The sequence below is a fragment of the Mixophyes fleayi genome, chromosome 6, assembly GCF_038048845.1.
Source record: "Mixophyes fleayi isolate aMixFle1 chromosome 6, aMixFle1.hap1, whole genome shotgun sequence".
In the NCBI taxonomy this organism is placed as follows: Eukaryota; Metazoa; Chordata; class Amphibia; order Anura; family Limnodynastidae; genus Mixophyes; species Mixophyes fleayi.
The window spans coordinates 26,626,369-26,654,199 of record NC_134407.1 but is presented as its reverse complement, the minus strand read 5'-3'; the positions used below and the strand labels follow the sequence as shown (position 1 = coordinate 26,654,199).

At 40.8% G+C, this 27,831-nt stretch overlaps 2 protein-coding genes across 6 annotated transcripts; one reads left to right on the top strand and one right to left on the bottom strand.

Moving 5' to 3' along the window:
• Positions 1-472: 472 nt before the first annotated feature.
• IKZF5 (IKAROS family zinc finger 5) lies at positions 473-13,267 on the bottom strand. 4 transcript variants are annotated; one of them, XM_075216083.1, is made up of 5 exons: positions 13,089-13,266; positions 8,628-8,806; positions 5,540-5,707; positions 4,043-4,282; positions 473-2,286 (listed from the first exon to the last, which is right to left on the bottom strand). In XM_075216083.1, exons 3-5 carry the CDS (start codon positions 5,670-5,672, stop codon positions 1,343-1,345), a joined length of 1,317 nt encoding a protein of 438 aa, XP_075072184.1. In that variant the 5' UTR covers positions 5,673-5,707; positions 8,628-8,806; positions 13,089-13,266; the 3' UTR covers positions 473-1,342. The 4 variants fall into 4 exon arrangements, with proteins under 4 accessions (XP_075072184.1, XP_075072183.1, XP_075072185.1 ...); XM_075216082.1 differs by lacking the exon at positions 8,628-8,806 and having other exon boundaries at positions 13,089-13,265; XM_075216084.1 differs by lacking the exon at positions 8,628-8,806 and having other exon boundaries at positions 4,043-4,225; positions 13,089-13,265.
• A 74-nt stretch (positions 13,268-13,341) lies between these two features.
• On the top strand, positions 13,342-27,619 carry ACADSB (acyl-CoA dehydrogenase short/branched chain). Of its 2 annotated transcripts, XM_075216086.1 has the most exons (11): positions 13,342-13,610; positions 15,614-15,776; positions 16,256-16,356; positions 18,630-18,836; positions 19,844-20,014; positions 20,812-20,937; positions 21,875-21,967; positions 22,343-22,432; positions 23,366-23,503; positions 25,971-26,070; positions 27,003-27,619. In XM_075216086.1, the coding sequence occupies exons 1-11, from the start codon at positions 13,581-13,583 to the stop codon at positions 27,071-27,073; spliced, it is 1,290 nt and encodes a 429-aa protein (XP_075072187.1). In that variant the 5' UTR covers positions 13,342-13,580; the 3' UTR covers positions 27,074-27,619. The 2 variants fall into 2 exon arrangements, with proteins under 2 accessions (XP_075072187.1, XP_075072188.1); XM_075216087.1 differs by lacking the exon at positions 18,630-18,836.
• The last annotated feature ends 212 nt before the right edge of the window (positions 27,620-27,831 follow it).

Below are 27,831 nucleotides of genomic sequence, written 5' to 3'. Positions count from 1 at the left end.
GCAGACAGTGGGAAGGGACATGCGTGCATGAGACCTTACTTGTGGTTTTATCTATCAAGACTGTACAAGGTCATATATAACATAGCTGTATGGTGGATGGGAGCGAGAGATTCAAACCAAATGCCAAGATATTATGAGTAAAGCCTCATATAAATAAGTCTCTGACTATTTCTGGGAGATAATTTCCCTGTGGCTGGAGAACTGCTAATATCTAGTGCAGCCGCTTTTGTGTCTAAGTCAGCTGATTGGTTGGTTGTGATAGCTGTCCAATCACTGCTCTCTACCCGCGATGTCAGCATTGTAGAAATTGTAAAGTTTTCTGCCAAGCAGTGCAGAGGAGCAATTGCCCGCTGATTGGCATATGTTCTCTCTCCAGTACCCTGACTTTCCTCCAGCTGGGGAGATTTAGTAGTGTCTTAGGTTACCACAAGATACAGCTACCATGTTACTATTATAGAAGAAGAAACAAGAATTTCACTTTGTGTTTATTTTAAAGGTTAAAATCCATCCTGAAAGATGCAGGTATCAATCCATGGGATGTGAGCAGTTGAGGACACTGGGAAGAGTGGGTAAGACTACACATATTTATTAAACAGGATGGTTTTACAAAGAAGTTTGAATCTTTTGGGGGAAAACACTAAACACACAGTGAATAGGGCTATACAAACATATTTTACAACTGGCGAGGATAAATTAATGTATAAAAAGAACAAGACACTTGTTTCAGGTGGAAACCATCATCGATAAACTTATGTTACTTACGTCAAGCCCCTCTAAGTCATGTAAAGAGGCCACTATAAAATATAATGTATTATCCCAATTATACACAAGTAAAATGAGCACACGGCCTTATTGATGGGGTTTACAACAGTCATGAATACTCTCAACAGTCAGTCTTATTTACCTCCTTAAATTACAATAATGATGAAGTACTTACAATTAAAATGGATTATTGTATGGCAAGTCCCCCAATGCTACCTACCATGAGGCACAAGGGGACAACAGACATCTGGAAAGACAGCTAAACATTAGGTGCCTTATCCAGTTCACAAATATCACACCCTTCCTAGATCAGTCAGTTTTGTAGATTATTTTGGCCTCCTTGAAGCAATCTACACACAAAACCTGCCCAGCCACTTCACCTGTCTTTTCCCTCAATAACGTTGAGAAAGCCATCTGGCACTTCCAGTCTTCAAGTCCGAACATGGGATCAAATGAGAGACACATATATATATTTACATCCTATATATATTCCTCAAATGACAGGCACTCTTTAGACAGACCGTCTCCTGAGGAGCAGAGTGAAATATAACTAAAGGGGGGAGGGGAAGGCCACTGGGAGTCAGTGTTGGCTGTGCTGACCTCGAGCAAAGTGGCAAGCAAAGTCATACTTGTTTTTGCATTTGCAACCACAGATGTTGCATTGGAAAGGATTTTCATAACCATGGCATCCCATGTGGATTGTGTACAGTATATTGTCTGCAAAGTACATGTCACAGTGCTGGCAGTGGTGCAGAAGTTGAGGGTCCTGTACGGGCAGAGCAGGGGCTGGGGTGCTAGGTTGGCTGTTGCTAATGCTGGGTGTGCTGGTTCGTCCGCTGCGCTCACTGCTGGGCCCGGCCATAGGGCTACAGTTCCTGTGATTGTGAGCTGGACGGACCTCAGGGCTGGCTGGGGAGGAGCTCCGGGGAACACTGGTGGAGACGGCCGAGGCGCAGGCTGGTGCTGGAGGCTGTTGGATCATGAAGGGTTTCTCATCAGGGCAAGGTCCTGTGTCTGGAGAGGCAGGGTTGTGTGTGTCTGGTGGAAGGCTGGAGAGTTGTCCTGCCAAGGTAGATAACTGGTTTAAGGGATTGTCCACCATGAGCTCTTGTGGGTCCCTTGACAGGATCCCTGCATGCGAGGCCTTGGCTAGATTTTCATAGGCCTCACTTTGGATGCTAGGTATCTCATGGGAGAAGTCGCTCAAATAGTCTGACTTATGCACCACCATGGATGGGGGGCTGAGGTTAATGAGAGTTCGGCGGCTGTACCCCAAGCTGCTGACTTTTTTCTGAAGGACACCCCACATTTTTTTGTTGCCAAGGGACGGGCGCGTGCCTTTAATAGGCAGCATCTTGTGTTTGCGGCGCCGGTGGTGGGACAAGTTGCTGCGGTCACTGCAGCGGAAGGAACACAGCTCACATTTGTAAGGCTTCTCGCCGGTGTGGGAACGCATGTGTGCCTCTAAGTGTCGCTCATATGCAGATGCAAAAGGGCACAGGTGGCACCGATGAGGCTTCTCACCTGCAAAGATATAAACCACAAATTTTCCATGTTTTGTAATGACAGATTTGTATGCATCAATATATCAGCGACAAATATCCCTAATCTGAACCAGCAAAACACATACATATGATATTCTGATGACTAAAAACATCATAAACATAGCAGAAAACATACTTCCCTATACACAGAGGTAGGAACATAGATGGTTTTTACATAACCAGCAGATTAGATGTGCTCTACTAGAAAAACAAAATTAAATACATCTACTCTTATCATGAACAGTTAAATGCCACACACACATTCACGCCAAACACACAGAACGCAAAACTACCAATAGCTTAAAATAATACATTTTACAAGGGAACATTCCACAAATTTGTTTTTAATGTCTTTAATGCAAAAACTACCCAATAGATCTGTTTTCATGGCTGGGTATTTTTGGAGGGAGATTTCAGGGATTGATTTATCCTTCTTATCTGAACAGTTGTGAATAGCAACTCCCAGAAAGCTTTGTTAGGTTGAGGCAAACCTGAGACATTAGTCGTACTAGTAATACAGACAGATCCATAATCATTAAAACATGTTGCATACTTTATGTAAGGGGCTTTTAAGTTACCACTGAAAATTGAACACTTAGGGCTAGATTTACTAAACTGCAGGTTTGAAAAAGTGGGGATGTTGCCTATAGCAACCAATCAGATTCTAGCTTTCATTTATTTAGTACCTTCTACAAAATGACAGCTAGAATCCGATAGGTTGCTATAGGCAACATCCCCACTGTTTTAAACCCGCAGCTTAGTAAATCTAGCCCTTACTGTTTCTCTGCATGCCAACAATACAGACAGGCTATGACCACTACATTTAGAAGTGAAGGTTCGAAAAAAATAGGAAAAAAAGCCTTGATTGGTAAAACGTTAAAATTCTATTAGCAGTGGCTGGGCCATGACACAGGTCCTAACGGGAGGACTTCTAACCAGATACACTTCTGCAGTGGATGGCACCCAAACAATAATGACAGAAGGAATACAAATTTGGAGACTTGTATGTAATAACAGAAAGTCCAATGGCTGCCACCATTTTGGTAAACGGAGGTGGGGGGTTGGGGGGTATACATAAAAACGTGACTCCAATGAGGACAGACATTAAGGGTCATTAAACTAGCAATAGGATGGTGAACAGACCAACACACCCAAATAGACCAGAGGCGCTTACCAATGTTGCGGGGCTCCACTGAACCACAAGGACCACAGGAAAGATAAAAGAGAGAACTCTGTTTCAGGCTAGGATCCTGATGTTTATATTAGGTGTAATGATTTGGTCCTTCTTTAGGTGTATCATACCCCAAACATGTCATTCAAGGCTGTTTTACTTGAATTAACAATAAAGTTTCCTTGAACTAGCAACATTATACTTATCCAAACTGAAAAATTAGGAGACCTTTGGATTATTCGGTTGGATGTCATGCATGAGCTTTGGGACAGCACATATTTTTTTAGTGGGGAAAAAAAAAAAGATTAAAAATCCTTCACTTCCAAAAATATATGCTACAGTTCAAGGTATCCTTTATATATTCATAATTGCATCCAGATGCTGATCATGTATTTATACAGAGCAAATAGCTTCAGCATGCACTATGGTACCGAGAGGAGCAAGACTGTGCTTGCTGCTTACAATAACATATAACTAGAGGGCCATCTGTACAAGCACACGCACTTTATAGTGCCTCCAGACACAAAGCTACATCCTCCCCATGCATACACAGACAGGGTCCTACCTGTGTGTATGCGAATGTGTTCTATGAGACGAGCGGTGCCTTTGCTGGCATAGTTACAGTAACGGCATTTTAGTTTCCCATCATATGTCCGCTCAAAGCCATCCACCAGCATCCCCGCGCTCTCATCCAGAGACACCTCCACAGACGGGTGGTCCAGCCCATTCTGATCACTGTCTGTCCCAGCTGCCGGTAGAGCAAGGCACGGAGAGTTAGCGGTGAGCACATCGTGGTTTTGTGGCCCTGATTCATAGAAAGTGAGTCAGTGAATAGCACCCCCTCTGCCATGGGGGAAAGGGTCAGCACAGAGATACACAGTATTCAGGATACATATGTGGTGGTCATAGGATAAATATGGAGTTATGTATTTTGATTTACAACTACAGCGTCTTGGAATGATGTCTGATGAAGTAATGAGGGTGGCCACCTCTGGTAATCAGAGGCAACTTCATAATAACCTGCAAATGACACTAATGCCGGCAGCACAGAGATGGAAAACTAGCCTGACTGCTGAGTAACTGGGGTGAATATCTCACTACATGAAGGGGTCTCAGGCATGCGGACCCTGCTGTTCTGCAAGTTAGGATGGAGGCTCACAATAATACTGGTGTGGACATTTCTCAAAAAAAAAAAAAAAGTTAGGTCTACAGAAACATTCCCAACTTTTTATACACTCTTATAAAATGAATGTCAACTCAGGTGACCACATCTCTAGAAAGATGAGATGAAGGCTGCTACGATGTTGTGCATATTAAAGAGCCAGCAAACCTTCTAATTTTTAAAAACATTCTTTTCAAACCCCCTCCCCGTCACAATTTAAACACCACTATCTCATCATACCCATTTGTGCAGGGTATCCTTGAAAATAACCTGCCGAGATAATATTGTTAACCCCACAGCAACTGAGGCCCCAGTTTTGTCTGGACTGCAGAGCGTGTAAGTGTGCGCTACCAAATTAGAATAGTCGCCCAGATTCCAGTCTCTGTACTAAGAGAAACAGCTGGGGTCAGAACCACTACATTGAACACATTGTCAGACCAGTCCTGCAATACAGCATTTGGATTCCCATTGTCCCCCTTCTGGTATAAAGTCTACATTATAACCTGGTGAGCCAAACTCATCTGCCCAGACAAAAACAAGCCCTTCTTGCTGTAGGTTTATCCCTGCAGACTTCCCACTAAAACTATGCACAACAGGAGCAGAGGGTGAAGGGGTGTATTTATGGTGATGGGGTAAAAGGGGTTGAATACAAATTTTGAGAGTTCATAGGTACTTTTAAAATAAATTTTATCAAGACAGACTTTAAAATTCACCGTTTACCTACAGACTGAATGAGTAGTAGGTGCTTGGAACAAGCTTACAACACAAGGCACAGAGGCTTCAATTGCAAGAATAATCAAACAATACTGGATACAGAGTTTGAGTGATATACTTTGCTTTAGTAATTACTGTGCAACGGTCAGTTAATAGATATTGGCAATGATGGAATGTACTATTTACCTCCTTGTAAGCTGTCTGTCTCCTTGTCGCCGCTCACAGAGCCAGAAATCATGTTGACGTGATGCGTTTGCTGTGTGAGATATTCCTGGAAATCCTTTACAAAGTCCAGCGCCTCTGGCTTTTTCTCACCCATATTCAGTTCTTGTGTTTTCCTGCACTGCCCCCTGCCTGAAAGGAGACAGGAAATATGTATTGTACACAGCGATAGAAAATAACACTCATGCTGTTGCATCGGTTACTGCAAAGTAAAATGAGAGCTCATTCATCAGAATAAGGGAAGCATGAACATTAAATTAAGGTAAGCGTGAACACAGTGACTGCATTTGTAGATAAAAGATTCCTATTACTCTTCCATTTGTGTTCCTCAGTAACAAGCAGCTCACACAAGTGTGTTATACCAGTGTAGACAAACCCTGGCTGCTCTACTCCCCCTTCCTTGTAACAGTGCAAGAAGAAGTTCTTCCAAAGGGCCACGCATGACCCTTAATCTTAGTAATAATTCAAAACAACACATTAAATCAAAGAAAGACACCAATCTGTAATTACATATCAGTCATTTTACTGTAAGTCAAACAAGTGTTGCTATCTCTAACACCAATCTGACCATTTAAAGTGACATGTGAGTGACCAAATTTTCAAACAGCTTTTTAAAGTTAGGGCCCAACGTAATTCTGCAAGATTTTTGTATGTCAACCTGTGCTTGTTGTTTCTAATGTACCCCATAATAGGAAATGTCTCTTCCCATGTGTAAGTAGAACCAAAAATAGAAAACAACTTTGCAGCACCCAGCTGCATATCAGGGCCTGCCTAAAATGTCTGTACCCAGCTTTAATGAATAAAGCAGGAATCCCGCTGAGGAAAGGCGGAGGGGGATCATGTGGTGCAGACTGCACAACCTTCCACCTCTGACCTCAGATGCACTGGCGGCACTGCGTAACCTCGCTGCATGCTGCGGAAGAGGTCATGTGATGTGGAAATAGGCTGCTCCGGGCAAAGAATAAGATCAAGTTTAATCTTATTCTGTTTTATATCCCGCCAAGCTTCCAATAACAGTTGGGATTATGAAAGGGAGATTAGGACTGATGGGGCATTATGCAGGCAGGAGCTGCACATGGCCCTGGAGCTGCCTGTTGCCCATCACTGCTCTAAATATGATATAGGGATAAATAGTTATTGCGGATAAATTTGCAGAGCTCCTCTGTAAATGCAATGTTTGTCCCTTCTAAAGGATCAAGGACTACATAAAAGTCATCTAAATATGCTGTTCTGTTTTAAATGTGGGTACTGTAAGCACAGGAGAGGCTGTGAGGGACAACTTCTGTAGAGACGTATGTCTTCCCGCACAAGCACTGTAGTGTGCCTGATGCAGCCTACCCCCATTTACCAGGACACAGAGTGTAGTATTCTCCGCACACTGTCATTTCCTTATGCTAGGTTCATAGAACAGTCCAGTGTCTGTGTACAGAGCTGGGTGGCCTTATAGCAAGGCTTCAGGGTCAAGTTTCCTAGTCCTCATACCACAATGCATTAAAGCACTGCTATTACACAGGAGGCATTGATACCATATAAACAGTTTGTAGATGAGCGCAGAATGGGCAATGTTTCCTCACATATACTTCCCAGATACTATCCTAACACAAATATTTTTATGCTCTGTACGTTTAAATCTAGGATAAAGATCTATTAACTTTACAAAAAGTAAACAGATTATTTCCTCTAGTTTTATTGATTTGGATTATCAGTTTCTGATAATTTTCTTATTTGTGAAATATTTAACTTCATTCATTTAGCTTTAGACGGGTTACCAAGTACAGATGAGAGAAACAGAGATGGAAAAGGCCGTTTTGCAGAGTTGGGAAGTCATGGCAATACAATCAATTTGCTTTACCATTCCAAATGTTACAGTGCCGTAAACAAATGAATCTATCCTAGACAGCCTGGACTGGTTTCCACTATAACAGCAAGACCACAAAAGTGCCCTTTCCATCATCTCAGAAACTATCGGTCCAGCAAGGAAAAGCACTGGGCCTCTTAATGACCTTTAATAAGTGGACCACCTAGAGCTGATTGAGGATTTGGAATTTATAGATTATACCTTCCTCTGATTGCTAAATCCATCTCAGGGTGGCGTTAGCTTGGGGTCACTGCAGAAAAAAATTAATTTGCAGATTGACACAAGACTGGCCTGACAAGCAGTTACGCTCCTCTAAATACCAATAACTGCATCTGCCAACAGTAACACTATAATATTTTAGATCACACAAATTCATCAATAAAAATATAATCTCCTTAATGCTACATCATTTTAAATAGCTTTAACCATTTTGCTACTATACACATTACTGGAATAGCATCTTGGGCAGCAGAGAGTCGGGAAGAGGATGAACATATGTAACACCAGTTATATATTTCTACCCACTGCCAAACAACAAAGCATGCAATTACAGCATATTAAAAAGATATCCGGCCATATAGGTACCTTACTAGTAAATCCCACGTCTAGATGTCACAATGGTAGGGGTCCAATACCCAGGCCCCCTGCCTTTCTGAAGATACGTTCCACAGAATGTCTATGTTCACACTGCTATTAAAATGATGCGTTTAAGTCAAGCACTTGTGAACAGCTGTGTTAATATAAAATGTATCAAATCAGATTCACATATCTGCATTTTTGCATCTAAATAAAGCGCTACAATATATACTGGAACTATATAAATGTTGACTATTGTGCTGAAGTACATTCTTTTAAACGCTTCTTTATTTCTGCACATCGGACATGTGTGAACACAGTTGAAAACTTTAATTTGCATCAATAGAACTGCATTATTAACACACAGAGATGCGGCCAAGAAGCATTTATATATGCACTTCCACATTATGTCTTAAATGCAGTTTAAAAACCACAGATTGAATGCATCTGTAAAAGCAATTTAAATACATACATAAACCAATGAGGTTTTCTGTGAACAGATGTATCGTCTTTAAGAACAGGTATTTTCTTTAACAGATTTACAGCTCTATACCTGATCACTGTTCTACAACTTGTACTATATGAATACTAAGCAACAATACTTAGGATTTATAATACCTATTTATCCATGGCTGCAACTGCTCATTTTCAACATTACTCCTTGTTGGAATCAATACTGCTATTCTCTGATTCCTTTGAAGGAGATCCAGCCCCCGTTGCACTGAAGTTGTTTTGGCATGAAATAGGAGTCTTGCAAAGGACATTAACATTTTGCAGACCAAATGAAGCAGCTTGATCTAAAGAAAAACAAACATTTTTTTTGGATCTTTTGTAGGAAACAAAGCATGAATCCTCGCCAAAATACTAAGTTATTATAACTCACTGATAAATAACAAGGCTATATACAATCAGTTGAAATAAACACAGGGCTGTCAGTAGGTTTTCTTAACTCCTGTGGCTGAAGAACAGATTATTGATGAGGCATCTGGGGGGGGGGGGGGGGCTGAATATCTCTAGGATGTCTGAGGTCTCGGACATGGGACCTCTACAGTTCTGCTAGCAGAGAGGTGGTGGTTGGATGGATTTCTCCTTACCCAACATATAAGATTAGAACAGATCTTTCAGTCAACCACACACATCCAATTTGGAGGATTTAGGCTAAATTGGAAAAAAATCTTGTTAGCTTCCACCAACAACTGACCAATATGATAACTTTAGTTATAGTATTCTGCATTAGTTACACAGGTTAGATACATCGGTTGAAATTTTTTTTTTTTTTTAAAAGAAGGCACGGATCCATCGTGTTAAATCTTTTGTAAATTCTAGACGTGTTGATCCAAACAAACCCCTAGAAGTATTTGCCAATTTAGCTTAATTTGATTGTATGCTAATCTTTATAATCAGAAAAAAAATGATTGCAACCTGTAACTGTGTGAACTCCTACAAACACAGAGATTCATCCCCATATGATTCGGTTGTTCTCCCCAACCACAAAAAGACCAGCTCTATCCAATACAGCTCCTCACAACTGAGGTCAAATTCAATACAGAGAATGAATCAACTATCAGACCAAAAAAACCAAGTTCTGGATGTGCATTCCTCACTCTGCATGTAGCAAGCACAACCGATTTAAAAAAATCATAGACAATATTCTGAGTGACAACCCAAAAATATGTGCATGTTCTTGGAAATCAGTGAATCGCCAAGTAAGTATCACTAGGGAAACCCGGCGGTGACCGCCTTACCCAAAGAATAGCATTGTGGCGAATACGTCATGTCCAATGCAAGCGGCATATCAGTTGTTTATATTATACGCCGATTGTGACGAACTTATTCTTCACTGTACGATCTTTGAACTGTGCGCTCTGGCGACTTGTAAGGGTTCCACCACGGTGACGTCTTCGAGGTCAGCCTCCTGGCATGTTTGTTGTAAACAAAGCGAGGATAAGTGAATAATGAAATAACAGAGCAGTCCATGATTGAGGTCACTGCAAGACGCGCTGATATAGGTGGCTGTGAATAACAGTCAGTTTCCAGACCTCCTAGCAGGTCACATGTTCCAGAGCAACCAGCAGGTGCACAGGGAGAGTTCAACAACTGTCACAGTTTCCAAACGTCCCAGCAGGTCACATGTTCCAGATCACCCAGCAGTGCTGCAAATAAATGTCACAATTTCCAGACTTCCCAGCAGGTCACATGTTTCAGAGCAACTAGCAGGTGCACAGATGTATTGGCAACTGTCAAATTTTCCAGAGGACAATGGTAATGCATTGTTGTAAATGACAGGTGGTCATTTTGCCAAATGATGCAACCGATTACAATGACTATTTTTCTGCAAATCTACAGACCGAGACCGTTAATTTGATATATGATGTGCCCTGCTCAGACAACGGCATCATAAAAATAAGCCACTCATTAAAGTTGTACTTATGCTATTAATATATAGATATCAAATTATAAAATTAAAATACTATATGTAAAAGGCATACAAACTATTCAACAGAATTGCAGCCATTCTGACATGACATAATTGATAAAAAAAAAAAATGATCACACACACATATAACGATCAGACAGGAGAGTATTATTGCTGTTATAAGATGTATGACATATACCAAGTGATGATCTCATACGTACATGGTGATTACAGACAGAAGAGTGCATTATATCACTAGGACTATGTGTATTACATAGTCCTAGTGATATGATTATAGCCAGAAGTTTATATTACTGTTATGAGGTGTATGGCTAGTGAAATGATCATATACAGACATGATGAGTGTATTTTTGTTATGATGCGTTTTATTATTTATTAACGGTTATTTATATAGCACTAACAATTCACACACCCCTTTACCGAGAATATATAATCATTCACATCCGTCTCTGTCCCATTGAAACTTTCCAGTCTATATTCCCTACCACACAGATACACACTAGGGGGTAAATGTATGAACCTCCGGATTCTTCAACTCCGGCGAGTTCAGCGTCTTCAGCGCTAAAATTTAAAGCAGCGCTGCCTTGTAAATTTAAGCGCTGAAGACGCTGAACTCCCCGGAGTTGAAGAATCGGGAGGTTCATACATTTACCCCTAGGGCTCATTTTGTCAGAAGCCAATTAACCTATTGTGTGTGTGTGTGTGTGTGTGTGGAAACCCACCAACATATATGTAATATGATCACATTATACATATATGGAAATTATAGACAGAGATGAAACATACAGTGTGTATTAGTGTTAATATACATACAAGGAGAGTGTAATATTATGATACATGCATACATGTAGAGTGTATTACAGTTACAATGTGTGCACATACACTGAGAGTGTGTTATTGTTATGATACATGGAGACTACACACAGTACATATTCATTCATGAAAAGTGTTATTGTTATGACGCAGACATGAAGATTACACATAGTACAGATACCATACATAGAGAGTGTGTTACTGTTCTGATAAATGCCTGCATGGAGATTACAGCCACCCTCATCATACATAGAGACTATTATTGTTATGATACATGCATACATAGAGAGTGTGTAACTGTTCTGATACTTGCATACATAGTGTGTTACTGTTCTGATAAATGCCTGCATGGAGAGTACAGACAGTACATACATCATACATAGAGACTATTATTGTAACGATACATGGAGAGTACAGACAGTACATACATCATACATAGAGACTATAATTGTTATGATACATGGAGAGTACAGACAGTACATACATCATACATAGAGACTATTATTGTAACGATACATGGAGAGTACAGACAGTACATACATCATACATAGAGACTATAATTGTTATGATACATGGAGAGTACAGACAGTACATACATCGAGCCTATTATTGTTATGATACATGCAGAGTACAGACAGTACATATATCATACACAGCAAGTGTGTTATTGTTATGATACATGCAGAGTACAGACAGTACATATATCATACATAGAGGAGTGTGTTATTGTTATGATACATGCAGAGTACAGACAGTACATATATCATACATAGAGGAGTGTGTTATTGTTATGATACATGGAGAGTACAGACAGTACATATATCATACATAGAGGAGTGTGTTATTGTTATGATACATGCAGAGTACAGACAGTACATATATCATACATAGAGGAGTGTGTTATTGTTATGATACATGGAGAGTACAGACAGTACATATATCATACATAGAGGAGTGTGTTATTGTTATGATACATGCAGAGTACAGACAGTACATATATCATACATAGAGGAGTGTGGTGTTGTTATGATACATGGAGAGTACAGACAGTACATATATCATACACAGAGGAGTGTGTTATTGTTATGATACATGCAGAGTACAGACAGTACATATATCATACATAGAGGAGTGTGTTATTGTTATGATACATGGAGAGTACAGACAGTACATATATCATACATAGAGGAGTGTGTTATTGTTATGATACATGGAGAGTACAGACAGTACATATATCATACATAGAGGAGTGTGTTATTGTTATGATACATGCAGAGTACAGACAGTACATATATCATACATAGAGGAGTGTGTTATTGTTATGATACATGCAGTGTACAGACAGTACATATATCATACATAGAGGAGTGTGTTATTGTTATGATACATGGAGAGTACAGACAGTACATATATCATACATAGAGGAGTGTGTTATTGTTATGATACATGCAGAGTACAGACAGTACATATATCATACATAGGAGTGTGTTATTGTTATGATACATGGAGAGTACAGACAGTACATATATCATACATAGAGGAGTGTGTTGTTGTTATGATACATGGAGAGTACAGACAGTACATATATCATACATAGAGGAGTGTGTTGTTGTTATGATACATGGAGAGTACAGACAGTACATATATCATACATAGAGGAGTGTGTTGTTGTTATGATACATGGAGAGTGTATTACTGTTATGAAAAGTGCATACATGGAGATTATAGACAGTACAGACAGATGGAAAGTGTATTATTATTATGGATTGTCTGAGATGGTGTGACGTCACGTAACATAAGCCACGCCCTCTGTGGATACTCGTTCTTACCGTTACCGGGAGCTCCTTGCAGCCGGGAAACGCATTCCGCCTCCAGCCTACCGATGGATGCCGGAGAGGGCCACTACCCCTTCTTTCCGATGCCCACTGTTGTCGGGGCCCAGGCAGACCACCGTGCGCAGGCGCACAGAAGGCTCCGCCTCCATGACCACTCGTGATGTCGTCAGGACGCTGACTGAGCGCGTTGCATGCCGGGACTTGTAGTTCCAGAATGGATTTTTAGGGATCTTCAAATTTAAAAACAAATAACAATAGTAACTGGGAGATCAGTGTTCTGAACACAAAAACATTGAAGAAAAACCTCGTGACTCCTTTTTAAACATCCTGAAAAACAATATATAAAAAAAATCTCAGATGAAGGGAGAGGCTTGGGACGCAAACTGTATGTGTTCTTCCTGTGTGCGCTCTCTCAGTACTTGCCCTGGTCCCTGTGGCTGGGATCTCGCGAGTGCTGACTGGAGCTGTGTGTGTAGGTGACAGACCATGGCTGCTGTCCTGTGTCGTAGTGCTCAGGTGAGAAGGACAAGGTCTGGGTACAGCACTCAGCCACTCACATATACTTTACAATTCTATCATACACAGAGGAGTGTGTTATTGTTATGATACATGCAGAGTACAGACAGTACATACATCATACATAGAGGAGTGTGTTATTGCTTTGATACATGCAGAGTACAGACAGTACATATATCATACATAGAGGAGTGTGTTATTGTTATGATACATGCAGAGTACCTCTCACCTCTTTGTCTGTTTTACCCAGTTTGTTTATTAGTTTATTAAGTTTGTCCCCAATTGTAAAGCGCTACGGAATATGTTGGCGCTATATAAATAAATGATGATGATGATGATGAACACTAGGCCATGAGCACAAACAGCTGTCTCCATTGTCACATTAGCCAACATAAAATATATTATATGCTCCTGCTTTTCCCACTTGTTGGGTCCTATGATTTAATTAACTGGCTCCTGAATTTCACATTATTTTGTCCAGTCCTGTCTTATGGCCATGTATCACAGGGCACTCATGTAAAACATTGTACAGCCTGTACTGTGGGCTGACAGCAGGTTACTTGCCAATACATGAAGGCAGAAAACTACATTTGTGGTCTGTTGACTCCTGGAAAATTGCTGGCACACGCTTGAAACATATCTGCCCTCCGACTTCTCTCAGTGGCTCTTAACCTGTCATCCGCGCCCACCCTTACCCGCTTGTACTGATTATCCCTCACCCTTTCCCTCTAGTTGTGCTTTGAGCTCCCAGAGTTATAGTGCTTACTGTTACTTGTACTGTGCTGTTTCACCTTGTACCATGCTATTGTTTGTCCTTGTACGGCCCTACGGACACTTTTTGGTGCACTGTAAATAAAAATTAATAATAATATCCATATAAACACCCAATGTAGCATTAGGGAGTTTACCTTATGCCTCCATATCAGCATTTCAATAGGACTGCTCCAGCAAAGACAGAGAATATAGAAGTTAAATAGTTCACACCTCCCATCTATACACCAGTGAATTCCTTTCAATAGTCAGACATAGATTTCTTTAAGATTTTATTTTTGGAGCACCCCCTTCTTTGTGGATAGCACTGTCTACACTCTCTCATTGGACTACTTGCTGTGCACCTGTCAGCAAGAAGCAGGTGAAAAGTGGGGGGTTTCTTGCTTGGAGCCCAGGTTTTGAGCCGAAGTCTGACAGGTTGGGATTGCAGCTTATGATCTTTGTGATTTTAGTGGTGAACAACATTATATTGCTGATTCTGTTTGACAGGATTATTATATTATCCCCTCCCCCCCCCCCCCATTTTTCTTTCCAAAGTCATAACAGATTTTTACCCCAATCCCAAATCATTGCTTCTGCCACACTGAAACATTTTTTTTTTGTGATATCCCTCAATGATGATGGCGGTGGTATAGAAAATGGAAGTTATGCTTACTGGAAATTATGTTTTCGTGTATGTTATGTGATTGCTTCATTATTACCCACCATTAATATATATGCAACCCTATTACCAGTAGAAGTAATTTCTGTTTTGCAAAAGAAAAATAAGTAAGATGGCCCTTTCGCCAGTAAAGCTCATGTCTGGAACATCTTCAGTTGAGGAGAACCTCACCATTGCTGTTATCCATAACTGTAAGTTTTCCAGGGCTAACAGCCTGGAGATGTTTGCGTTAATACTGCTCAGTGCAATCTATCGGTAACGATGACCGGATAGCCTCTGTGGCTTGTCTATTTAGCTGTGTGTACACAGCACCTGCAAAGGAGAGCTTCTTCTGAGGGGTGATTTACCTATGAAATTGAAACGGTCTGTGAGCATATAAAGGTTTTTTTATTTTTACATTTTGTCTTTTCATACAGGAAGCATATAAAGGTTGATCTATCTCTCAAGGGCCCTGAACTTTTCTGTTTATTTATATGCACATTTGGATAACTTATTATTTTGAGCCAAATATTTTGTCAAATTAACATTTTACATTGATGTTGGGAAATGTTCACGTTTATATTTTTTTTAGATACTGGGTAGGGGGCTGCCGCGCTGCTTGGTAGCCTCCCACAATCTACATTATCGATTGAAATCTTCTAAACCCGATGCTTTGACTCCCGCTCCAAGAGAAGGGACCACGTGTCCTCCTTTGGATACATTCACAGAAGAAGAGGTCATGATGAAAGAAATGGGTAATTAGAGATTGAATAGCTCACCCTGTTTGCTCTATGCCCGGGGCTGGAATAATTAAGGAGGCAATGTCCAAAAGTGGGCAAACCTTTTTTTAAAGAAGCATGCTGGAACTCAGGGAGATCCTTGGTGCTTCCAACTGCAAGAACTTACACGTAGATCTAGTTCCCCCAAAACAGTACTGTACAAATATTAATAATTCGGTTCAAGTAGAGGTGAATCTGCTTATTTGGCACACATGACCACATTAATGTGTGTCTTTCTAAGGACATACTGATAAGTTGTAGAAGTTAATTACACCCAAAACAGAATTTATCTCCCAGTCCATCTTTTAGTTTGCTTAAATGTTCCTGTGAAGGTGGACTTGAAATCTTGCATTTCCTTACCTAATGGCATGTTTTGATTTTTGATGCCATATTTGGAGGCAGATGAGTAGGCGCAAACCAATCTCTGGTCTATGTTGTTCTTTTTTTTCTCACAGTCCAAAAATTTGCCCAGGATCGGATCGCCCCGCATGTTAAAACTATGGATGCCAACTCAAAAATGGAGGACTCAATCATACAGGGACTGTTTGAACTCGGGGTCTGTATAGTTGTTCGTAGTTTAATCACCATATGTAACTAATGCTATAAGGCAGGCCTGGCCAACCTGTGGCTCTCCAGGTGTTGTGAAACTACAAGCTCCAGCATTCTTTGCCCATAGAGAGCCAGCTGATAGCTTGCAGTGCATACTGGGACTTGAAGTTTCATAACACCTCAAGAGCCACAGGTTGGCTAGGACTGCTACAAGTCATATGCTATACAAGTTAACCCGTGCATGATACTCATGCATTCTAGTCAAATCAAGCTACTTAAGGTGTTAAAAAGGTTCTTGTCATGCATTTGGGCCATAGCCCAGGCCTCCTCAGGGGAAGAGCGTTACCTCCCGACGCAAGCGCCCTTTTTTAATACGTGGTTTTGTCCACATGTCATCACCTCATAATTTTTCTCCATCACCTCATCCTTCATCTTTATCGCCACATCTATCCAGACACAGGGATCTCTCTAAGCGGTCCTGAGTATCACACTCCTCTCACTCTGTCACCCCCGGCAACCACCAACCACTCCCCACTGTCACCCCCGGCAACCACCAACCACTCCCTACTGTCACTTCTCCTTCAAGAAATATATTTATATTTTTTTAAAATCTTTATAAACACTTTTAATAATTAACAAATTAAATTGACAAATTAAAAACATCTTAGTATACCAAATTTCAGCCCTTTCTGAATTATTTTTTTCCACACACACTAAGAATTTAGTTGGTCAGTGTATAACTCCGCCCAGCAGGTGGTGCTGCAGCTAGGTTTAATTTTTTACACACACACACACACACACACACACACACACACACAGACAGACTAACACACGCCACTAGGCATATATATATATAGATAAAAATGCTGCCACCTGTGACAGGATGGGCGTACTCTGCCTCCCCGTGGGGTTATCAGTTTGGGTGGGGTTTCCGTTACGTGACTTTGTTGCCATCACTGACTACTGCTTGGCCAAACCAGCCACTCGCCAACTTGGTGCCCTCAGTTATAGGAGGCTCTAGCTCCTGTGACCATTTACACTCTTGGGTTCTATGTGTTGATGCTGCAGCACTCATTGCTGACTACTTTGCTGGTTCTTGGAGCCATTTACTATGGATCTGGACTGCTGGTTAGTTCTGAGAAAACACGTTGGGCTCAGGTAGTGTATGAATCCAAGTGTTAGCTTCTCTGTTGGTCACAGAAACAAAGCAGATTTAGCAGTGGTGATTTTTTTGTTATTGCTCTTAAACTTGTTCTTACGAGAGCTGTCACACGCCACCATCACCACTTAAAGGTAGTGATAAAGTTACACAAACAGCAAGAACATAGACTCTTTGTATAGCATTAAAAGTGTTTTCCACCACTGCCATAAATTGAAACCGGCATCCTTGGTGGTGACACGTGCAAGGTGGCCAATGTGTGAAGGGGAACAGACTGCTATGAGCTGCCCAGTCAGGACTTGTATTAACTGTGCCAATGGGCAGGGGCTTTCTGCAAAGTGCAGTTAATTTTTCCACTAGCAAAGTACGAGGACAGAGCCTTCCTCTTGTTAACAGCAAAGCTTTCAACACAGTCATATAACATACTAGTTGTTTGCATCGTGGTGTAGCTCTGTACACACAGAACAAGGGGGTGGCTAAAGGGAATTTTAAAAACTGTTCACAAATAATCGCTGGCTCTCCATGGACCGTGTGTCTACATAGATATAGCTGTCATGTACCGCAGGAATCTCTGGCCTTTTTGCTTAGGCCCTTAGAAGCTCAGCATCATCATCATCAGTTATTTATATAGCGCCAATAATTCCGCAGCGCTGTACAGAGAACTCACTCACATCAGTCCCTGCCCCATTGGAGCTTACAGTCTAAATTCCCTAACATACATACACACAGACAGAGAGAGACTAGGGTCAATTTGATAGCAGCCAATTAACCTACCAGTATGTTTTTGGAGTGTGGGAGGAAACCGGAGCACCCGGAGGAAACCCACGCAAACACGGGGAGAACATACAAACGCCACACAGATAAGGCCATGGTCGGGAATCGAACTCATGACCCCAGTGCTGTGAGGCAGACGTGCTAACCACTAAGCCAGCGTGCAGCCCAGCATGCACCAGGGAAGGGTTAAACTTTCTTTTACTGGCTGAATTTGGCCAGCAGCAGCAGCTGCAGATTGCAGTTCTCACTAGATGTACTTACATTGAGGTGGTAGATAAACTTAAGAAAATAAATGCTAATATTTGTTTGCATTGGCTTTGTTTGTAATCTTGTTCTCCTCCTTTCAGCTGATGGGTATAGAGGTGGACCCCAAGTATGGGGGCACAGGATCAACTTTTTTCTCATCCATCCTGGTGATTGAGGAACTATCCAAAGTAGACTCATCTGTGTCAATTATGTGTGACATTCAGAACACACTCATCAACGCCTTATTCCAGAGACTTGGGACAGAGAAACAGAAAGAGACTTACCTCCCCAGGCTGTGCAAAGACACGGTGAGAGGTTGAATGGAGTATATTTGCCCTCATTGTTGGTCTGGTTGAAAATCTTGTCACCAATAGTGTTTCAATTGTGTACTTATAACTTTTTACAATCTTGTATATGGAGCGTTTTTGTGTATGATATAATACACAGTAGGTAAAGGAATAAATGTAATTAACTTTTAATAGCGTTTGATAAGAAAATTGATTTATTCTCATTTTACAGCTGTTTGTGAGACTACAAGGGATTAAGCCATTCTGCATGTTGAACCATATCTGCATATTTTATTTATTAACCTGAATGGAAGCTGCCATACAGTCTGATCAGCAAAGATAAAATTAAATACTAACTACAGAATGCAAGGGAACAGTGCCCCCTGTGGCCAACAATATAATGGAAAATTCTCAAAATGCATGCTTTGATATCATTTGAACAAAGCATCGCACGTACATCAGATTGCCCTTGTGTGATTCTGTAGGAAAAGTACTCGAGGTTCTATATTGTGTTTAAAATAATATTACCTTTTAAATGTGCTGTTTCTTGCTTTCTAAACATATTCCTCCTCCTTTAGGAACCACCACACTGAAACATTGCTTTAGTGTTTTAATTTTACATGGATGTTGTATGGCCATAGCATCAACTGATCAATGAGAATTACGCTGTCTTGATAATAATAATAATAATAATAATAATAATCAATATCCTATTAAACCAGTTAGCAGTATCAATGGTTGTAACTTGTTCAGAATTAAGAAATCCCACTTTATTATTTGGAGAGCTTTTGTCATTAATGATTACCATAGCCCGTTGGGCAACTCTGCTACAGCAGGGTATACCTGGCCAAAGTGGTTGTCCCAAGAAGAGAGGTGAGCCAGTCACATGACACTCTCATCCTATCCTGGGATGACCTCCCACGCCGTACCGCTGCCCAGTCCCCTGGCAGCATCACAATACATATTACTACTGTTTTAATATGTATGCGGATCCTTGAATATAAAGCTTGCATTTGTAATTTGTGTAGGTGGGCAGTTTCTGCCTTTCAGAGGCTGGGTCCGGCAGTGATGCTTTTTCCCTGAAAACTACAGCTGAGAAGCAGAAGGATTATTATGTGATCAATGGCTCAAAGATGTGGATCAGTAACTCTGAGCAGGCCGGAGTTTTTCTTGTGATGGCAAACGCAGACTTGTCTGCTGTAAGTTCTAATCCTGTCTTTAGTGTGGAAAGAATTGTGAAATCTTCCTGCCTATTGACTCTTTTTTTTCTTTTTCCTTTAAAATGAATTGTCTCGACAATATAGTCGTATTAGTTGGTAGTTCCATCGTTTAATCGTTATTTAGAAAACAAAAACTAATGATGTTTAAGTAGGCCTTTCCATATGTTGCAGATTGTGTAAAATGGGGCTTGACAAATTGCCATGGCGCCTAAAAGTTTGAGCCGTGTCCCGTGCGAGTCAGGACATTTGTACTCCGAGTGTTCCTGTGTCATCCAGCGATGGGAGGAGAAAGCTGGGTGTACGCGACCTCTGAGAGCTCTGTAGAAGCTCTCTGCTCTGACCGCCGATACCGCCATCTAATTGATGTCCCAGAATTCTGTGTGCATGGCCCAGCATTCTGAAGTGCCAAGTTTAAGCATGCTCATTGGGGGAACTGATCAAGATGTCTTCAGTTTGGCAATGTGTTTGAAGTTCTCAGAATTATCACTATTTACATGTAAATAACACTTTTTTGGGATTAGACTCCAGCCATATTTATCAACAATTAGCAGTAGATTTACTAGAATTTCTTAAAAGGAAAAGTGGAGGTAACTGCAACAAATGGGATTTAAACCATCTTTTTCTAGATGAGCTAGATAAATGCTAGCTAGAATGATTGGTTGCTCTGGGCAACACCACCTTTTTTTCTTTTTTTTTCTTTTTTAGAAGTTTTAGTAAATCAACCTGATTAGAAGTCGACTCTTGAATGGTAACTTGTCCTCTGTTGTGTATATCAGGGATATCGAGGGATCACGTGTTTCATTGTCCCCAGGGACACTGAAGGATTCCACATTGGCAAGAAGGAGGATAAACTAGGACTCAGAGCTTCTTCAACATGCGCCCTGACTTTTGACAATGTTAAGGTATGTCTGTGGAGATGTGACTGGAGAGCAAGGAGGAATGATGCTCACCTTATAGAATCATGAGCAAACGGGGTTCCACTCTACAATGCACCTGTTACCTACAAACAGTATAGGCAGCAATTACGTCCCTATAAACCAGAGGCATACGATAGGTTACACTCATGAAGATTACTTTGCTGGATGTTGACAACGAGTGTATTTCATAAGTCACAAATATTTAATAGACCCTGAACACTGTAATTCATTAATTGTCCATGTTAGACAGGCCCTGGCACCCCTCCAATCAGGTGAATCTTGTGTCTATCTACTGCATATAAATACACACATAGGATATCTGAAAATCAGAAATCTCTGCTTTTCCGTAATAATGTCATTACAAACGGCCATAAACACTTGAAGAGTCCTTCCCTAGACACTATGAAGAGCACTGCTAAACAGCTTTTAAGGAGGGGGGTATGCATTTTGTGCATGTTGCTTCAAATAACGTAAAAAAAAACCTCTTTGGAAAACCTAAAGTCCCAAACCTTCTGGAAAATAGATCCCATACCTGTGTCTGTTGTGTACTGTGTAAAATTCATGTTCAACATACAGTTCCTTCATTTGTGTCTTGCCAGTAGCAGTGCACCTGTCACTTACATATAGTGGGGGCTGAACCAATACTAATGTGGATACAGCCCATCGATTAACTAGAAACCAGCGACATCGCTGAACACATGATAGATGCAGTGATGTCTCTAGCACCTTGTGAAACTGAATAACAGGTGCTCTTTTCAACTATTTATCAAAAAAATGGTGTGAAAAGCAACCGTTTCATATATAAATGTTATCGCACCGCAAATTCTGCGTTTCCGTGCTTGTGCTCAGTGTTTGCTTGTGGTAAAATGTGTTCTGTTCCTTTGACGGCTAGTGAATTTCACACTTTGTTTCTTTTGTGCAGATTCCAGAGTCCAATGTGCTCGGTCAGGTGGGACAAGGCTATAAATACGCTATTGAAATGCTGAATGAAGGCCGGATTGGTATTTCTGCCCAGGTGATAGGACTGGCGTGCTGGTAGACATGCGCAGTTGTCACCAGGTTTCATAGTAGATATAAATCCTTTGAAGTTTGCTCATATACGCAGTCTGCCATGATTGTGCATCTCCTGTTGTTGGATAGGCACGATTTCCATTATTACATTTATACTGTATTGGTTTTAAAGGATCATAGCAAATAAACACATACTCACAATACAGAGAAACACTGTGCACAGAAAAGTCCTGAAGGTGCTTCATGAACATCTCTTTAATAGGTCCATCACAATGCATGTTCTTATGTTTAAACGTTTCTAATCTGAGAGTTGCACCTTCAGCATTGTGTTAAATAACTTCTTATCTGTATTACTAACATAGAATCTATATGTTTGCAGATGCTGGGTTTGGCTCAGGGGTGCTTTGATCAGACAATTCCATACACCAAGCAGAGGATTCAGTTTGGGAAGAGGATATTTGACTTTCAGGTTTGCTATTCCATTATAAATATGAATAACCATATTATAGTAAGTGTTTGTAAGCTGTTACACCAATGGATATCCTTATCTATCGCTGTAATGGAGGGACAGGAATTACTCAGTCCTGGTTCGCTCTCTGACGGTTCTGCAGTCAGTGGCTGATTCAGAGGGGAGCGATCAGGATAATTGTCCTCCTAGGAGGGGTGGGCTGCTTGCGGCCGCACACTATAGACATGTACCTGGCTGCTGTGAGGCAGACGGAGAATCCTGCCTGGCCGCTCTTATTCTGAATACAATCGGAGTGGCCGGGCAGCATCCTCTGGCAACAGACACATGCACTTAGTGTGCTGTTACAGGCAGCTTGATGCAGCTTGATGCGAAAAAGGTAGCAGAGCACTTAATCGTGACCCCCCCCTAAGTCCACCCTTTCCTGAAATTGGAAGTCATTGTAAGACTAACAGTATGTTTTACCTTTATACTTCATATGACATTTTCAATATTGGGTTTAGATGTTCTTCAATTATAAGGTTCCTTATATCCATGTCCTCTAGTCACTGTTGTTTTAGCATCAACTTTAATTATTGCTTAAAAAGTAATTATATTCAGAGTTAAAGGGCTCTGCCAAAGCTGCATTTGATCCAGATCGCGACACAGTAAATTCACTCAGTTGATCTGACCACGTGTGTGATCTCTGACCACACTTATGGTGTTGAGTCCAGCCTGAGCACCAAATGACTGGATCTCTTTGATTTGGCCACACATATGTACTGCTGCATGTATGGGCTCCTTTACAAATAGATGGGGTTTTAAATGACGTTAATTACATTAGATTGCAGCCATTTTGCATTGTATAGCAGTCACTCCGTTCCACTGTAGTGTAATACATGTGCACAATCAGGGGATTCTTACATTCTCTGTATACATTTCTTCTGCCCTGTGCAGAGTATGCAGCATCAGATCTCACACGTGGCCACCCAGCTGGAAGCCGCCCGGCTACTGACCTACAATGCAGCCAGACTAAGGGAAGCGGGGAGACCATTCAAGAAGGAGGCGTGTATGGCCAAATACTTCTCCTCTGAGGTAAGGACGGCTCACCTGAAGTATTCAGTCAGTTCACTGCGTGTGCTCAGTCTGTTCTGAGGCTGTTTATTCAATTGCCAACAAATATCCAGACTCTGGAACGACAGCCGCACTCTCCCACCCTGACTTCCACTCTATTTACAATTAATCAACCTCAGTTAGGAGCCACACAAACATTTGTACCTTGGCAAATGTAGACAGAAAATTTTCAGCAGGGACATTGGGGGACAAAATAAAGCAGTTACATACTCCTGCAGAGAGCTGCACAAACATTTAACTGTAGCAAATGCCAATGACATAGATTCTATTGAACTGGCCTCATAGGAGTAGGGCAGCAGTAGAATCGATATATACTTTTCAATGAAGGTTACTTCCTGATACTCTGAGACCGCTGGTTGAGTTTTGAGTTGTTCCTCTTCGAAATCACCTTTTGCATTATTATGAAAGTATCGTTAACATGTAGCACAAATACATCATTTATACTGTGGAAAAATCTTGTAACACAGAATATTCAGGACCACAATGAACTTGTCCTTTAGCCGCTATACATTGACCCATATTGGGGTCCAAGTATGAGAGTTCAGTGATCAGTTGTGCATTGGCACAATCAGACATCTACTACAACTATGGCATTAGTGGCATTATATTTTTCTGTTGAGTCGGTTGTAAAAGGTGATTTTTGCCAGCCAATTAGTCTGTTGTAGGTCCAACTGGTCGTAAATACCGCGTGTGTGGGCAGAAAGTGACTGCTGATGCCAATCAACATCTGAAGAAGTTGTACTCCTTGGGATTTGGCCTTTCAGTACTTAGACACATACTTGTACTGCCTAATTGGACACAGATCGCGATGCTTGGCATTTTGGTTGACCAGCCAATTTATATGTTTTTAGGAGTACATTAAGTCACAGGTTTGTTCTTAAATTCCATACAGACCCGATGGTTAGTATTGATAATGTTTATCTGCTTTCTTTCTAATTATGGTTGTTTAAAGGGGAAGTCTACTTGTGGACAGATCCCCTCTTTTACAAGTCTTTCCCGTGCAGCAAATAGGAAGAGGGTTCTTTCTTCTGGGATCCCCCATCTCTGAAAGAGAATAGAGTGCTGAATAGACTGTAAGGGATAGGCATTGATGGACTCCCATTCTCAACATTAGAGTGTATCCGTTCCCAGCTACAGGTAACTTAGGATCTATCCTCCCCATGGAATCCCCTTATTTGTTACATTACATGGCAGGTAAGAAAGCGGAAAGATGTCCATAAGTGAACTTCCACTTTAACATTATCAATGTATTAAGAACAAATTATTCTAAATAATTTAAATGTACTCGTTGGGACTAATGAATTGACGTCTTATAAAAGTTCAAATGAATATATCTATGCAGCATTACCCATAGATGGCGCCACATGGATAAACTTCGGATGTAATATAAACAGATGCTACTGCTTGGCAGGACAGTCCTATTCTAGTTAATTCAAGGCTATATATCTTCAGATCTAAAGATATCTCACTCAAATACAGCATGAAGGTTGTCTTCAATGTATAGTTCAATGTCCTAACAGCAGATCAGCCCGTGTCTGTCAAAATGTCAACCTTTATTGTTACTACACACTTTCATTGTAACATAGTTTTTCATATTTGTGCATTCTTAGTACATTTTGTTCTTCGTTTTGTGTATTTATGACAGTATTATGTTGTAATTATAATCCATCGGCATATACAGCACGGTGGGTCCTGAGTTAAATTCCCGACCATGGCCTTATCTGTGAGGAGTTTGTATGTTTCCTCCGTGTGCTCTGGTTTCCTCTCACACTTCAAAAACATACTAGTAGGTTAATTGGCTGCTATGAAAATTGGCCTTAGTCTGTGTGTGTGTTTAGGAATTTGGAAGCTCCAATGGGGCAGGGACTGATGTGAGTGAGTTCTATGTACAGAGCTGCGGAATTACTGGCGCTATGTAAATAAATGGTGATGGTCATTATGATACCGAGGGGACTTTGGTATGATGTTTTAATTTTTTGTCAGGTTACTAGTACATGTTATATGTCCTGAAGGGAGTGTATATTGTAACACCAAAAAGTCTGAAATACTGTAATTTGATTTCAAATCCAATTTTCTTGAGTGCTGTGAAGTTTGGGCGCACACATCTGGGACTGATTTGGATCACAGTTTACCTTATGATATACAATTATATTACTCCTACAACTTGCAGCACTTAAGGCTTGTCGTAGTGTATACTTGTGATCCAGTGCTCCAATATGCCCAACGTAATATCATTATAAAGAAGCTAATGGACCACAGCCATATCAAATTTGACTGAGTCTGAAAAATTGGGAGTCCATTGAGTTAGCCAGGATGATGGCTCTAGTTTCAGAATAAGGGTTCTTTCAAATGCAGGAGCACCATTGTTCTGGTCATGGTGAAAAGTAAGCAGCAAATGACCAACTTTATTCCCATTATTTTCCCACAGATGGCTGTGATGACAACCAGCAAATGCATGGAATGGATGGGAGGCGTTGGATTCACCAAGGACTATCCAATTGAAAAGTATTACAGAGATGTCAAGATAGGTAAGATGTACAGGTAGTGGTCAGGAAATGAGACACCTGGCTAAATGAGGGCTGCCAAGCACGTCGAAAGCAAAGGCTTCCACACAGGTGTGGCCCATGTGTTAATTAAGCCGATAACATACCTACCAGCATGGTCAGGGTTGTGTGTAAAAATGCCCTGATTCCCTATCATTATGGCTGCAAGAGATGATCAGTTGAGTGACTTTCTTGTCTTGAAGTCCAGACATTGGTAAACTCAATGTCATGGTGCACAGAGGTCGTACTTACCGCATGTGGTGGGCCAACACTCTACTTAAGTGACTTTAAATTGGCGTTTGCATTTTCTTGACCATTATCTGTATCAGAACATGAACGTGTACCAAACCATGGTGTTCGTTAGGGTGTTACAGTATCCAGAGGGTATAGAACGTGATAGTGTATTTGATTGGTTAATGCAGTTAATTGGCAAGCAACATCCAAACACTAGGGGAATGGTGAACAGATTTAGCTTTTCAAAACTCATCAGCTTACCCGATGTTATGGAGCCCAGTTAATACAGCCTATTGACACCGCTAACTGTCTAACATGATGACCAGCTGACCACATTGTCCATCTTTCCCAATCTTCATCTTTACTCGTTGATTGCAGTTTGCGAAATCAATGATAAATCCATAGACCGTTCTGGGCAATTTTGTAGAAATGACTGAATCAACTGAGTGTATGGGCTTGTGCTTCTCCCAAGATCACTTTCCTGTTGTAAATATATTTAGTTTTAAAAGTTCTTGTAACTTTTAGGTATCTTATAGCAGACCAGAAAGTGAAGAGCTGGTCCGTCATTAGCGCCATCCTTTTGACTGCTGACCACATTTATACATAGAGTGCAGGTGTTTGGTATGTTGTTGTCATTCGGATATATTTGCAAACGTTCTAAACTAAAACATTGTGTTCTCTAGGTACAATCTATGAAGGAACATCCAACATCCAGCTGAGCACAATTGCCAAGTTCATTGAACAGGAATACTGAGAATCAACATTATAATGCTGGATCCGTCCTTAGTGAAAGACTAGTCACATAAGACGAGACAATTGAGTGAACGACATGATTGTCCATACCTGTTTCAATGCAGAAACAAAATCAATCAGCCAGAAGTCGGCACCACAAAATCTCGCCACTATTTCTGTGATTTATTCTTATACCCTTCAATGTGCTGTCAATTGGTGATCATTTAAGCCAGAAAACTGGTACAAATTAATGGCAGTTATTGATGGAATTCTGCAGCCAAAAAACACTACACTCTTTATTTAGTTTTTATGCTGTCTTTTAATCATTTCCAATAATTGGTAGGAAGCCTGTCATTGTACTGCTGTGGATAAAGGCATAACCGTAAGTATTTGCAGTAAGGAAAATTGTTACACTTGGAGTTTGCTTTATTTAGTACTTGAATATGATTAGTTGTTTTTATGTCCATGATAAAGTCCTAAAATTGAAAGGAAAATGGGTGTAGCAGTGCTCTTGTAATACAGCACTTATTTTTCTTAAAAAAATAAAATAAAATACATTGAACGGAGAAAACAAGCTGTATGTATGAACTTAATTTCATGACCAGGAGCATTTAACAAAACAATCGTCCTGAACCAGTTTGACAGGAGCCTCATGTCTCTGTTCTGTGCTGTTGGAGGACCCTGCTCCTTCTATTATTTGTGAGCTCCTATTTTCCTTCTTTTCCCTTTTACTATCGTGTCACAGCCCAGTGCTCACCAGCGTAATCATACAAGTGGAAA

Excerpts from the sequence above, each read along its gene's own strand:
- IKZF5 (XM_075216083.1), bottom strand. The coding sequence starts at position 5,672 with ATGGGTGAGAAAAAGCCAGAGGCGCTGGACTTTGTAAAGGATTTCCAG. Across the intron at positions 4,283-5,539 it reads GACAGACAGCTTACAAGGAG|GGCCACAAAACCACGATGTG; the intron begins GTAAATAGTACA and ends TCTATGAATCAG. Across the intron at positions 2,287-4,042 it reads ACACATTCGCATACACACAG|GTGAGAAGCCTCATCGGTGC; the intron begins GTAGGACCCTGT and ends ATATCTTTGCAG.
- ACADSB (XM_075216086.1), top strand. The coding sequence starts at position 13,581 with ATGGCTGCTGTCCTGTGTCGTAGTGCTCAG. Across the intron at positions 16,357-18,629 it reads AGGGACTGTTTGAACTCGGG|CTGATGGGTATAGAGGTGGA; the intron begins GTCTGTATAGTT and ends TCCTCCTTTCAG. Across the intron at positions 21,968-22,342 it reads GGATTGGTATTTCTGCCCAG|ATGCTGGGTTTGGCTCAGGG; the intron begins GTGATAGGACTG and ends ATATGTTTGCAG.